This window comes from Elephas maximus, chromosome 15 (genome assembly GCF_024166365.1).
Source record: "Elephas maximus indicus isolate mEleMax1 chromosome 15, mEleMax1 primary haplotype, whole genome shotgun sequence".
Classification (NCBI taxonomy): Eukaryota; Metazoa; Chordata; class Mammalia; order Proboscidea; family Elephantidae; genus Elephas; species Elephas maximus.
In genome coordinates, this window is record NC_064833.1 from 23,448,554 (window position 1) to 23,464,081 (window position 15,528).

General features: G+C 38.9%; 1 protein-coding gene across 1 annotated transcript in view; it reads right to left on the reverse strand.

The window, feature by feature from the left end:
• COLEC10 (collectin subfamily member 10) overlaps window positions 1-14,566 on the reverse strand; it is a 52,224-nt gene extending 37,658 nt beyond the window's left edge. Inside the window, exon 1 of the mRNA XM_049854284.1 lies at window positions 14,419-14,566. Coding sequence (XP_049710241.1) covers window positions 14,419-14,566 — 148 coding nt within the window. The remainder of the gene's footprint in view (window positions 1-14,418) is intronic.
• Window positions 14,567-15,528: the final 962 nt, after the last annotated feature.

A 15,528-nucleotide genomic window follows, 5' to 3' on the forward strand; every position in this document is an offset into this window, starting at 1 on the left:
AGCAGATTCCCACTCACAGTGACCCTGTAGGGCAGACTAGAACTGTCCCATAAGGTTTCTAAGGCTGTAATCTTTATAGAAGCGGACTATCACACTTTTTTCCCATAGAGCAGCTGATGGGTTCAAACCATTGACCTTTTGGTTAGCAGCTGAGTACTTAACCACTGCACTGCTCAGGAAAAAGAGGGGTACAAAGAAGAGGCCAAGGGCAAGGGGTGCCTCTTTTAGCACATCTCCTACCCTGTGGATTTGCAGCAGCCTGACTGATGTGTATTCTTGCATCTAGAAGGTTTGTGCTTTGGATAGTGGAAAATATATAACACTCTACGAATGCAACATACTAATATTCAGTCTAAAATTCCTCTAGGAATAAAGTGAGACAGACATAATTTTCTAAAAGAGAATTTTTATTATTATTTAAAGTAAATAATAACTATGTTATCATACACCTCAATATTTCAATTCATGGAATATTTGCAACTGTCAGTAAAAAGGCAGTGTCCTCTCTGATGGCCATCACTAAACAAAACAAGATATAAGAACTCAGGGGTGAGACTAGAGGCTGTGCAATGAGTTTTTGTGGAGAAGGAATATCTAAGAGATATTTATAATACCTATCTCAGACTGCCTACTGGACTTTCCCATTTGTATATCCACAGGCAGCTCAAAGACACTTTGGAACCCATAACCTACTAATGTTGCTTCCAAAATACCTCTCTAATAGATCCCCTTCTCTCTATTCCTACAGCCCTAATTCACTGCGTGCTTTTAATTCATGTCCCACCAGGAGCTTCCAACACTTCTCAGTCTATCTTCAAGCCTGCCAAGAGATTTATCTGTCTGAAAGACAAATCTATCTCCTTCTCCTACTCAAAAACTTGCATTGGCTCTTCTGATTTAAACTATCATTTGTCTGGTAGAATGTGATACAAAAATCTCACAACTTGTACAAAATGACTATGAGAACTGAAAAAAAAAAAAAAACAACTCATGTTCACTGAAAATTAGATTAACAGACAAGCTATAACCAGTTTATTTACATAGAAGCCATTCTATGCTCTATCTTATTAAAAGATCAATCCCACTCAGCTAAAAGAAGGTACGGTAGCACTTATTTTCTCCTCGGACACCCCAGTTTGAAACTCAGGGTCTCTACTGGCCAGAAAAATCGAGGCAATAACTTTGTTGTATTGGTGATGCTCTTTTACATGGCAAGGTGCTATGCTGTTGTGTCCCAAACTGAAAAAACAAACCCATGGCCACTGAGTCGATTCCAACTCATAGCAACTATTCAGGACAGGGTAGAACTGCCCTATATAGTTTCCAAGGCTGTAATCTTGATGGAAGCAGACTGTCACGTCTTTTTCCCGTGGAACAGCTGATGTGTGTAGTGTCCCACCCCTCTATATTTCTATATTCTAAAAAATAAAAAAGGAAGGGCCATAGGAGAACAGGCAGTAGTATGATACATTTTGGGAGATTCAATTCCCACTAAAGCCTTGTAGGCTGGTGTAGGGATAGGCAGGGCCTTGGCAACAGCTAATTCTGGATATAATTTTTTAGATACACTCATTGTTTGGGGCTAAAATATTAGAGAGTGAAACACAGGGAGCAGAAGAAAATTTCACATTACTATAATGCCGAAATGGTACTGCCTTCTCTGATCATGGAGGTTCAAGAAAGACATGCTCTAGATAGGCCAGTCAAAGGTTTGAGCCCATTTTAATTTGGAAAATAAAAGAAATACACCAAGTCTTCATTTATCTGTTTTTATCTGACATTTCACATTTACGACAATAGTAAAAATCTACTGAGTATTTTGTGCGTTAACAATGTATGTCTGGCAGTAACGAACACCACGTTCCGAGGTGAGAGTAGCACTGACTGTGACGGTTAATCTTATGTGTCAACTTGACTGGGCCACGATTCTCAGTAGTTTGGCAGTTACATAATGATGTAATTTGGTGGTTACGTAATGATATAGTCATCCTCCATTTTTGTATAATACTGATTTTCACATAACAGCCTGGTCTTTGGAAACTAACCATGTCAATAAGTGAAGAGTGAGTTTATCATGTTAGTGTACTCCAATCTAGAAATACAGGTCGTATCACATACACTCTATGTGAGCTTTATTTCTGCGCTTTTGGTCTGTATCTAGTATACTTCAAAGAATATGGTATCGTCAGTATGTCTAACCTGCCTTATTAAAGTATGGTCGATTTTGCCTCAGATGACCTTGTCTTGTCTAAGGGATCTCAGCTCATCTCATTGGCCAAGCTGATTAAGGTTACTTCACAGTTATGTAAAATGGTACACGAAATTTCTCTTCAGAACACTTGCTCACATCTGTGTGGTCAAATCAAGTGCATACACATTGGATCTTAGTTTCCTTCTCTTTAAATAAGGGAAGCAATCCCCACATATGTAGGTAGAGCTAAAGCAAAATAATGGATAAGACCCTTGTAAATTCTTGATACTTATGTAATTTAATAATTATGGGTATTATCAAGTAGCCACAAGAGACTTGAAACAATGCCTCCAGAGTTTTTAAATAAAGATCACAATAAATAAGTCCAAGAAAATTAAATTATTTAGATGCTACTTTACTTGAGTCTCTGAGTGTCAGAATTTTATTGTGTATATATTAATATGTTTTTTAAAAAGAGCAGAAAAAGCTACATAAGATATAATTTGAAAAATTTTGTAAAATTATAAGATATTACAGACCAAATAGGAGTCTCTGTGTGGTGCAGATGACTAAGGGCTCAGCTATTAACCTGAAGATTGATGGTTCAAATCCCTCCAGATATGTTTCAGAAGAAAAGTATGGTGATCTACTTCTAAAAATTCAGCCATTGAAAACTCAGTAGAGCACAGTTCTACTCTGAAGCATACAGGGTTACCAAGAGTTGGAATCAACTCAATGGTGGTTGGTTCAGTTAGTTTATAGATCACATACGTGGTTCAGAAACCAGACAGAATGGTTGTGATTTGGAATATCCTAAAAAGATATGGAGAGGCCAAATAAAACCATTTCTAGAGGTGGGGCCAAAATGGCAGAATAGCCAGATGCTCCCGGCAATCCCTCTTACAACGAAGGCCCGAAAAATCAAGTGAGATGATTATATTTATGACAAGCTAGCAGCTCTGAACATTAAAGGCAAATTTAGAAATGGACTGAGCAGCAGGGGGCAGGAGAGACGGTTCAGAAGCAGAGAGGAGCTGCCAGACCTGAATTACCGGGATCCCTCAGGCACCATTCCTGGGAGCAGCTGCGGTGGGCTGCTAGTGGCATTTGGCCACAGTTTCCTCAGGAAGAAGCAGCCAGACGTACAGTCTGCTCACACCTCCAGAACCAGAGAAGAGTGGCGCTCTTGGCAAAAGCTAAGTACTTCTGTATATTTTACTGCACCCCCCACCCGCAAGCCGACTTCAGAGGCTGTTGATTTTCCTGGGCCTGAGTTAGGCCCAGTTAAATGCCAGGAGCCATTCTCCCAGCTTTGGAGAAGGAATAAGTTCACAATTGGGAAAAAAAATAATTTGCCAGCTCTGCTAACTGGGGGAGCTCAGGACAGAAGCAGCTCCTGTCCAAGCATAAACTGTCCATGGATTCTGAATACCTTTCCCCCCTGCATGGACCTGTGTGGGCCTATTTCGAGAGAATAGACCTTTGTTGGAAGACTGCAACTGTTTCAGCTGTGTGGTGGAGAGGTGGGTGTTTGATGTTTGATACCACTTTGCCGATTAAACAGGGTTCTCACCTACCCACATCAGGGGCCTAAGGACTGGTGGCTCCACTCAGGTCACCCAGCCACCCACGACAGGAGTCCAAGGATAACTGGTACCTTCCAGTCCTTACAACCAAAAGTATTGGGGGCCCATGGTCCATTTGCAGAACCAACCCACCTGTACGCTCTAGGGAAGAAGGACACGCTTTCCTCAAAGACACTTGGGGGACGATTCTCAGCCCCCTTCCTTGTTCAGAGCATGATCCCCTGATGCAACCAGATACTGGTACCTACACCAATCACCCCTGCCCCTCTAAGACTGTAGAACGGAGCCTGTACCACACACTTGATGACCAGCTACCTGGACACCTGAGCTGAATTCATACAAGAAAAGTGAATGGACTCCTAGACTGATATACCTGATAACAGCTCTAGCCATCTGGGGACAGGACATCAGAGCTTCAAAAGTGAAAATAATCAGGGTAGCTCACTCAAGCAACCCATTTGGGCATATCAAAACAAAACATAGCAAGAAGTTAGGATACAGTAAAAAAAAAACAAACTAATATAATAACTTATAGATGGCTCGGAGACAGCAGTCAATATCAAATCACATAAAGAAACAGACCATGATCGCTTCAACAAGCTCTCAAAACAATCAAGGGATCTTCTAGATGAAAGTGCCTTCCTGGAATTACCGGATGCAGAATACAAAAGATTAATATACAGAACCCTCCAAGACTTCATTGTTCTTTATCGTTGCTTAGTATTCCATTGTGTGAATATACCGTGATTTGATTTTCCATTCCTTCATTGATGGGCACTTTGGTTGTCTCCATCATTTTGCTATTGTAAACAGTGCTGCAATGAACATGGGTGTGCATATATCTATTCTTGTGAATGTTCTTATTTCTCTAGGATATATTTCCAGGCCTGGGATTGCTGAATTGTAGTTCTACTTCTAGCTTTTTAAGGAAGCACCAAAGTGATTTCCAAAGTGGTTGTAGCATTTTACATTCCCACCAGCAGTGTATAAGTGTTCCAGTCCCTCCACAACCCCCCTAACATTTATTATTTTGTGATTTTTGGATTAATGACAAGCCTCGTTGGGGTGAGATGGTATCTCATTGTAGTTTTGATTTGCATTTCTCTAAAGGCTAATGATCGTAAGCATTTCCTCATGTATCTGTTAGCCACCTGAATGTCTTCTTTGGTGAAGTGTCTGTTTATATCCTTTACCCATTTTTTAATTGGGTTTTTTGTTGTTGAGGTTTTGCAGTATCTTGTAGATTTCAGAGATTAGGTGCTGATCGGATGTCGTAGCCAAACATTTTTTCCCAATCTGTAGGTTGTCTTTTTACTGTTTTGGTGAAGTCTTCAGATGAGCATAAGTGTGTGATTTTTAGGAGCTCTCTGTTATCTAGTTTCTCCTCTGGTGTTTGTGCATTGTTAGTAATGTTTCACATACTATTTATGCCATGTATTAGGGCTCCTAGCATTGTCCCTATTTTTTAGTCCATGATCTTTATTGTTTTAGGTTTTATATTTAGGTCTTTGATCCATTTTGAGTTAGTTTTTGTGCATGGTGTGAGGTATGAATCTTGTTTCATTTTTTTGCAGATGGATATCCAGTTATGCCAGCACCATTTGTTAAAAAGACTGTCTTTTCCTCATTTAACTGACCTTGGGCCTTTGTCAAATATCAGCTGCTCGTAAGTGGATGCATTTATGTCTGGATTCTCAATTCTGTTCCATTTGTCTATGTATCTGTTGTTGTACCAGTACCAGGTTGTTTTGACTACCGCGGCAGTATAATAAGTTCTTAAATCAGGTAGGATGAGGCCTCCCACTTTGTTCTTCTTTTTCAGTAATGCTTTACTTATCTGGGGTCTCTTCCCTTTCCGTATGAATTTGGTGATTTGTTTCTCCAACTCCTCAAAAAATGTTGCTGGAATTTGGATTGAGATTTCATTGTATCTATAGCTCCTTTGGGTAGAAGAGACATTTTCACAATGTTGAGTCTTCCTATCCATGAGCAAGGTATGTTTTTCCACTTATGTAGGTCTCTTTTGGTTTCTTGCAGTAGTGTCTTGTACTTTTCTTTGATAGGTCTTTTACATCTCTGGTTAGATTTATTCCTAAGTATTTTATCTTCTTGGGGGCTTTTGTAAACGGTATTGATTTGATAATTACGTCTTCGAAGTTCCCTTTGTTGATGTAGAGGAATCTAACTGATTTTTGTATGTTTATCTTGTATCCTGATACTCTGCTGAACTCTTCTATTAGTCCCAGTAGTTTTCTTTTGGGTTCTTTAGAGTTTTCTATGTATAAGATCATATCATCTGCAAATAGAGATACTTTTACTTCTTCCCTACCAATTTGGATGCCCTTTATTTCTTTTTCTAGCTTAATTGCTCTGGCTAGGACTTCTAGCACAATGTTGAATAAGAGTGTTGATAAAGGGCATCCTTGTCTGGCTCCTGTTCTCAAGAGGAATTCTTTTAGACTCTCCATCTAGGATGATGTTGGCTGTTGGCTTTGTATAAATGCCTTTTATTATGTTGAGGAATTTTCCTTTTATTCCCATTTTGCTGAGAGTTTTTATCATGAATCGGTGTTCAATTTTGTCAAATGCCTTTTCTGCATCAATTGATAACACCATGTGGTTCTAGTCTTTTATTTATGTGATGGATTACATTGATTGTTTTTCTAATGTTAAACCATCCCTGCATACCTGGCATGAATTCCACTTGGTCATGGTAAATTATTTTTTGATATGTTGTTGAATTCTATTGGCTAGAATTTTGTTCAGGATTTTTGCATCTAAGTTCATGAGGGGTATAGGTCTGTAATTTTCTTTGTTTGTGGTGTCTTTACCTGGTTTTGGTATCAGGGTTATGCTGGCTTCATAGAATGAGTCTGGGAGTATTCCAGCCTTTTCTATGCTCTGAAATACCTTTAGTAGTAGTGGTGTTAACTCTTCTCTGAAAGTTTGGTAGAATTCTCCTGTGAAGCTGTCAGGGCCAGGGCTTTTGTTGTTGGTGGTGGGGTTTTTTTAATTACCTTTCAGTATCTTCTTTTTTGTAAGTTTATTTAGTTGTTCTACCTCTGTTTATGTTAGTTTATGTAGGTAGAGAGTTTCTAGAAATTTGTCATTTTCCTCTAGGTTTTCAAATTTGTTGGAGTACAATTTTTCATAGTATTCTCTTATGATTCTTTTAATTTTAGTTGGGTCTGTTGTGATATCACCCATCTTATTTCTTATTCGGGTTATTTGCTTCCTCTCCTGTTTATCTTTTGTCAGTTAGGCCAATGATTTCAAAGAACAAGCTTTTGGTCTTGTTAACTCTGTCAATTGTTTTTCTGTTCTCTATTTCATTTAATTTTTCTCTAATTTTTATTATTGCTTTCTTCTGGTGCCAAGGGCTTCTTTTTCTGCTCTCTATTTTTTCAAGTTGTAGGGGTAATTCTTTGATTTTGGCCCTTTCTTCTTTTTGGATGTGTGCATTTATTGCTATAAATTGACCTCTGAACACTGCTTTTGCTGTGCCTCAAATGTTCTAGTAGGAAGTGTTTTCATTCTCATTTGATTCTATGAATTTCTTTATTCCATTCTTAATTTCTTCTATAACCCAGTAGTTTTTGAGCAAGGTGTTGTTCAGTTTCCATGTGTTTGATCTTTTTTCTTTGCTTTTTCTGTTATTGATTTCTAATTTTGTGGCTTTATGGTCAGAAAAGATGCTTGTAATATTTCAGTGCTTTGGATTCTGTTAAGGCTTGCTTTATGGCCTAATATGTGGTCTATTCTAGAGAACGTTCCATGTGGGTTGGAAAAGAAAGTATACTTGACTGCTTTTGGGTGGCGTGTTCTGTTTATGTCTATGAGATCAAGTTGTTTGATTGTTGCTTTTAGATCTTCTGTGTCTTTATTAAGCTTCTTTCTGGATATTTTGTCCTTCACTGAAAGTGGTGTTAAAGTCTCCTACTATTATTTTGGATCTGTCTCTTTCTCTTTTCAATGCTGTTAGAGTTTTTTTTTTATGTATTTTGGAGCCCTGTCATTGGGTGCTTAGATATTTACTATGGTTATATTCTCCTGGTATATTGACCCTTTAATTGTTATATAGTATCCTTCCTTATCCTTTGTGGTGGATTTTACTTTAAAATCTATTTTGTCAGAAATTAATATTGCCACTCCTGCTCTTTTTTGATTGTTGTTTGCTTGATATATTTTTTTTTTGCCATCTTTTGAGTTTTAGTTTATGTCTTTAAGTCTAAAGTGTGTCTCTTGTAGGCTTCATACAGACAGATGGTGTTTTTTTAATCCATTCTGCCACTCTCTGCCTCTGTCTCATGGACTAATGCATTTAGTCCATTTACATTCAGTGTAATTATGGATAGGTTTTTTATGAATTTAGTGTTGTGATTTTGATGTCTTTTTTTGTGTGTGTTGTCGACAGTTTCTTTTTTTCTCTTAATTTTCTCTGCTGAGTAGTTTTTCTTTATATATTGTCTTTTCCTGTTTTTCATTATTGTTGCTTTTGATTTGCTGTATCTTTGTGTTTTTCTTGTTTTTCATTTTGATGTGTAGGATTGTTAGTTTCATTTGTGGTTACCTTAATATTTACCCCTATTTTTTTTTTTTTTCCTAAGATTAAACCAATCTTCTGGTGCTCTACACAACCAGAGAAACTTCTCTAGTAATGACTATAAGAATGATCCCTGAAAGTATAGTTTTGAACTTCAGTTTTTTGAAAATTATAATGTATTATCCCTCAAAGTTTATTGAGACAATTAAATTTAAGAATGCTTATAAAGTGCCTGGGGCGGGGGAGTTGGGAACTGTTAAATAAATGTTAGTCCACTGCCATGATCGACATTGTCATTAAAGAAAAAACAGTTACTGATTCCAACTCATGGTGACCCCATGTGTGTCAGAGTATAACTGTGCTCCATATGGTTTTCTATGGCTAATTTTTCAGAAGAAGATGGTCAGTCCTTTCTTATGAGGCACCTTGGCATGGACTCCAACCTTTCAATGACCAGCTGAGCACATTAATCATTTATACCACCCAGGGACTCCGACGTTGTCATTACAGGGATGCTAAAGAGGAGATAGCCATTATCTATCCCATGATTTCATTCCAGGCAACTTGTGTGGAGGAGTCATAACGGTTATTGTAGGTGCTGCAGTACCCTCAGAAGCAGCTGGGAAGTCTTCCTTACCAAAAGAGGTGGCAGCAAGTTAGTGGCCAGGATAGGCTGAGGCAGTCATATCCTAGGAAGCTGTGGCATTGCTGTAACTGGCAAAAAAGCAGTGATCACTGGCCAGGCAGGGAGGGGAGAGTTCTTTGACCTTTGGAGAAGTGACAAAATGACAGTACCCTTCCAGTAGTAGTCCTGCTTATGAGCACACGAGCAACACTTTCTGAGCACTGTGGGGCACACTTGGAGGATAAATTCAGGGAGCTATATTAGCAGGTCAAGCCCACAAGCCAATACTTGGGGGTCTTGGAAAATGTGGACTTATTCATTTAATCAAAAAATACTTATTGAGCAAGCACTTTGTGTCAGGGACTCTCCTGGGCAGGACGAGAAACACACTCAGCAAGATGGACAGAGTCCCTCTTTCATGAAGTTTGCATTCTATGGCTGGCAATAAATATACAAATACATAAATACACAAGAGACTTTCATTTAGTAATACAGATGTACTGACAGATATGTCTTGACAAATATGATGGCAAGTGAGGGGGTAGGCAAGGAGGCCTTTCTGAGCAAATGATATTTGAGCTGAGATCTGAGTGAGGAGAAGGAACTAGCCTTGTGACCATCTGGGGTAAGATCAGACTGAGCAGAGGCAGCATCAGGTGCAAAGCCCTGAGGCAGAAGGGAGACACAGGCCACCATGCCAGGAACAAACTACAAGTGGGAGAGCAGTTTGAGATATGGGAGAAGCAGATCACAAATGGCCTCGTCACACACACTCAAACATCATTGAAAAAAGGAAACCTCAAACTACAAAGCTAGCAGAAGTCAAAGTAAACAATAAAGTGAAATAATGTTAATTTCCAAAAACCCAATGAAGTAATGGAGTTCATTATCAAAAAAGAGACATGTCAACACTTTCAGCATATTCTAGCATTCAACAGTGTCAGGCTGTGAGGTAACATGAACTCTGATTTTTGCCAGCAGTGGACAAAAAGCAAAACATAGCAAATCCTCCTTATGACCATGTTCTCAGGCATTTCCTATCCATCTGTTATCACCTAAGATGGGCTGGTAGACAGTATTTTCAAACCTGATCCTAATACAAGCTAGTAGATGTCACAGGATGACACTTGGCTGGAGCCCGAACACCAGGGGTCAAGTTCAAGTTGCATGACTACATGACACCCAGCAAACAACCTTGGACAATCCACCTGGCCTCGCTGAAATCTTTAAATTTAGAGGAATTACTAAAAAGGAAAAAAAAAACAAAACAAAAAAACCCAAAGCCGATGCAGTCAAGTCCATTTCAACTCATAGCGACCCTTTATAAAGAAATTACTACCACCTTTAAATGTCTTGGATCCTTGGTGGCACAGTGGTTAAGATATCAGCTGTTAAACAAATGGTTGGCAGTTCAAATCTACCAACCACTCCTTGGAAATTCTATGGGGAGTTCTACTCTGTACTATAGGGTTGTAAGAGTCAGGGTTGACTTGACGCCAATGGGTTTAAGGATTAAATGCCTCATCTTTAAATTAAAAACAAACAAATTAAAAAAAAAAACCCTGCTACTACATGGTGGAAATTGTGAGAATTAAATAAGACAATGTATTTGAAAGTACCCTGAAAATTGTGAATCATCACTCAAATTTTTCTTATTGGTCTTAACATTCTTGTTAAAATTTCTTGTCGGTGTTGTTTTTAAGTAAGGCCACTAGAGGTCAGAATTTCACATAAATTGTTTAAAAAACCAAGGAGAAAAGAAAAATTCAGCATGAAATAATAAATTGACAGCATAGAAAGAACAACAAAGGTGTCTCTCAACAAGTTTTGATAACTGTAATAACATTGTTGTCAAAACTGTTACTCAATAGACTCATAGGGAGAGGAAGGAAAGACAGATTTTCTTAAATGTCTGTCTACACAGCTTACAGTTTACATTGATTACATGTAAACAAGTCTACGATGAAGGTCTATTTTGTAAATAAAGAAACTGAGGCACAAATAAATATCATAACATGCTCAAGATCACACTAATTAAACCCAACGTCTGTTTCTTTCCACTATGACGTACTATAAAAATAACACAATACAAATGGAGTCTGAATAGCGGACAACATATTATATGACTGGTCAGCATTACTGATTTTCCACATTCTGCCCTTGGTAATATATTTTTGTTTCATTTTTTTTTTTCAGTCTCTGAAATGAATTGAGGGAAAACTTTTTATTGTATGTTTCTCTGAGTATCTAGAAGTTTCTGAGTGGTGCAGTGCTATGTGAGATGATTAGCCATAAAGAAAAAAAGCAATCAGCTTGGTCTTAGGGAAAATGTACTGAACAGAAGCAATTAACCCAGCCCTTTAAAATAATTTATTCGCCCACATTTTGTAGAGCTGAAAAATACAAATCTGCCTTGTTTAGGGGTGGGGGATGAGTGTCATAGTATTCACAAAGAAATGAGTGAGGGTAGATGGAAGCTGGAGTCCCTGAGTGGTACAGTTAACATGCTTGACTGCTAGCTGGAGGTTTGAGAGAGACCACCCAGAAGTGCCTTGGAAGAAAGGCTTGGTGATCTATTTCTGAAAAACCAGGCACTGAAAACCCTAGGGAGCCCAGTTCTACTCTGACACACTTCGGGTTGCCATGGGTCACAGCTGACTTGAGGACAAGGGGGTTTGTTTGTTTTTGGTTTAGATGGAAGCTGCCGGCTTGAGAGAAGGTGCCATGTCTTGTTTGCTGGTGTATTCACATCTAGCACAGGGCCTGGGGCAGAGGAGTGGCACCGGTGAATATGCTTCTGTTGCTTCATATGCATGGGTAGGCAATTTGCAAAAAAAAAAAGTTAACTGGGTCCTGACCCTCAAGAGTTTGCAATTTATACCAAGCTTGAAATGCAGATACAAATTCTTGGACAAGGGTCTTACCTTTCTTAGTTTCATATCCTTAGCCTCTAATATGACGCCTGGGACTTATTATGTGTTCGGTATAGTATTCCAGACTCACAAAATGTTAGTGTAAGGAAGGGAACTTAGAATCCATTTGATCCAAAGTTCCCAGGCTCCGGGTGAAGAAGTAGAAATCACACTGGAGTCCATGACAGCCTTAGTTCTGGAACACAGGGTTCTACAGCACCCCTTCCCAAATGCTTCTACCCCAGGAGTGCCATGTCTTCATTCTGTCATACTTCTGACTTGCAATCACCTCGTAATTTCTGCATAGGCGCTGGAAGAGAGTTAATCTTAACAGAGTTTCTGACAGGGGGCTAGAAGTTTTGTGTTAGGTAAAGAAATGACGCTAGGAAGACTCGGGTGGATGCCCCATTGGTATTCAACAAATATTTATTGCATATGGATTGAAGTGATAAATGAGATAAAGTGGTTCCAAAAAAGTCTTTAAAAGTGTACTTCTTGTCTTGTTCCTGGAAGGATCTAAGATTTTTATCTGCACTTTGTAAATTCTCAAAAGCTAGGATTAATGGATTTTTTTTTTCTTTTCCCTAGGCACATTCTACAGGTTTTCTCTTCTTGTTTTTGCCAAACTCAATTCACTCCCTGGAAGGACCCCGCCCTCCCCATCCCATCTGCCTGAAAGAATCATACCTAAAGCCCAACTCAAAACCTCCTTCTCCGTAAATTTCCTCTGCCTTCCCTTCTTACTAAGTTGCTTTGTCTCTCTATTGCCCATGACACTAACCTGTATTACTTAATGCATTATTGTAGTACAGTGTGTTTCACGTGAGTCTCACTCCCTCTCATGTCCTGAGTTCTAGTACCTAAAATAGTGCTTGGCACTTAATAGGTGTTCAATATGTTGGCTGAATCGGAATGAATGGAATTCTTGAAGTAGAATGCTTTATATTTTGTACATTATTTTAACAACACTCCATCCTTTCTTTTTCCAGTTTGAAAGTTTCACTTTCTCTGCAAGGAAAATTATTTAACAGTGCCACTCTCAAATGGATTCTCCCATTCATAGGGACAAATGAAAACTTAAATTTTCACGACCCCCGTCCCTCCCACCTCCTTACTTCCCCAACATGGAAAAATTAATACAAAGTTTCCTATAAACCAAAAAACCAAACCCAGTGCCATCGAGTCGATTCCGACTCATAGCGACCCTATAGGACAGAGTAGAACTGCCCCATAGAGTTTCCAAGGAGTGCCTGGCAGATTCGAACTGCTGACCCTTTGTTTGCAGCCGTGGCACTTAACCAGTACACCACCAAGGTTTAGAAAATCCCTGGTGGTACATTGGTTAAGAGCATTGCTGCTAACCAAAAGTTCGGTAGTTTGAATCCACTAGCCACTGCTTAGAAACCCTATGGGAAAGTTCTACTCTCCTGTAGGGTCACTATGAGTCGGAACTGACTTGACAGTTTTACGTTTTTTTTCTGTATAGAAAATCCAGTAACGGTTTTAAGTAAATACTTCATTTCTAATCAAAACTTTCTTTTCTGAACATTTGCCCTTACATTATTCATTTATTCACCCAAGAAATTATTTGGAAGCCCCAAGGTTTCATTGTTCCTCCCTGCATTTATTTTATGGTATCAAAGGTTAAAACTTGGATTGCAATCTTAGGATGAAATTAATTCACTGATTTTTTAAAAATGCACTTTAAGCAATACACATTTAAATTACTGACAAGCATAGGGCAATGTGTTTCTGATTTTTTTTTCAAAGACCCTTTTTTCTACTTAAAATTTTAAGCAGCTTCATTCCTTCTACCCCATAGCCCGGAGAAACATAGCATGAATTACTAATAAGGGAACACCCATCTGCACTGCAGTGACCAGTTTCAGAACAAAAGGGTAAGAGCCGAAGCCAGGAAAACAGTGGTATTTTTTTTATCAACCGGTTGCTTGAAGCAGATTTGGACCTTGACTCTACTTGAAAAAAGTTTGCAATATTTTATCATCCTTCAGCTGAAGGCACTTGGCTCCAAAGACTCCACTTTCAAATAAAGAAATATTCATTTCTATACTACCTCCAACCCTCAACAAAGATTTCCCAGCCTCTTCACTGGAACCCAGGAGCCCATTAATTTATAAAATATACCAAAGATTTAATTCCTATCCTCCCAACATTTCACCAAATAGCTTTCCCAGAATCAATGAGAAGTGAGTTGGAATAAAAATCATCCAAGAAGAGAAATGCTCCTAAAGACAGTTTCCTAAAGACTAATGCTTAATTGTACGTCTTCCCCTAGAGCAGTATGGAAGAAGGAATTCCCCTGCCCTAGATGAGTTCCCTCACAGCCCTGCCCCCAGATTCCATCCCATCCCAATCTTCTCTTACCTAAGGACAAGGGAAAGCTTTAAATAAGCAACAAGTTACTGCTTTTCCAAAAAGGAATGAAAATCACAAAAAAGCTGGAGAGGGGAAGAGAGAAAGTCAAGAATCTAAGATGGGGCTGTGGGATGAGGGAGTAGAGCATATTATTATAGAGGGAGCTTTTATTTCCCTTTTCTCACCTTTGGGTCCTGGTGAAATTGTGTGTGTGGCACAGACGTCAGTGGTAGGATGACTGTCCATGTCCAGGCCCAGACTCTGAATGTGCAAGAGAAATAGCACCAGGAGGATGAACTGGTTTCTTCGAAGCAGGGCTCCAAAGCCATCCATTGCTGTAGTTTCTTAGAAAGGTTACCCAGAAGTACCAAATAAACAGCTTTATTTTAAATAAAACCTTCTACTTGGGAAGAAAGTGAAGTATTTGGAGCACAGGGTCCAAAATGGGCTGCAAAGACAAGAAGCAATCATCTCCAAGGCTGTTTATTTTCTCAGGACTCCAGAAGGACAGTACATTGTCCAGGCTGTTTATTTCCAAGTGACAAGAGTTTATTGTAAATTATCTCCGAACTAAACATTCAAGTGGGCAGGTCAGTAGAAACATCTCCGAGAGCAGAGAGGATGCGCAGAGAGGATGGAGCAGCCTTCCGCTCAGGACTTGAGCTGACAATTCAATACCTTCTCTTGCATTTAAGTGTTGCATGCTAGGAAGGATGTGAACCAGTTTTACCTACATGTTAGGTAAACACTGTACATGGCTTTGAGCTTTTTCCCATGGGAATATTCACGACCTGTTTGTGGGTGTTGAACACAACGCTCCCATTGCTCTGCATGATCTTATTGTCTTCTCTTGCTGCACAGAATTGTCTTGGGATTAAACTCAAAAGAACACTGGCTTTTCTGCAAAGCGATTTGGCAAAAAGTATCAAGAATATTAAAAAACATTTACAGCCACTGGCCTCATAATTGCACTTTTGGTACACTATCTTAAGGAAATATTTTCTGAAATGTGGGCAAATTCCCACATTTGAAAATACGTGACTAGAGGGGAGGGAGGCATCAATTGCCTAACAATACAGTAACAGTTGGCTAATTAAGGTAAATGCAAACAAATGAGAGAGTGTAACAAGGCAATTTTATTAAAATGGTGCATGTAGCAAGTTTTTGATAAAATGGGGGGAAAAAAAGTTGTGATATTCTATTTCTTAAAAAGCGAGATAAAAAAAAAAAAACCCATTGCAATCGAGTCAATTCCACTCATAGTGACCCTATAGGGCAGAGTAGAGCTGCCCCAT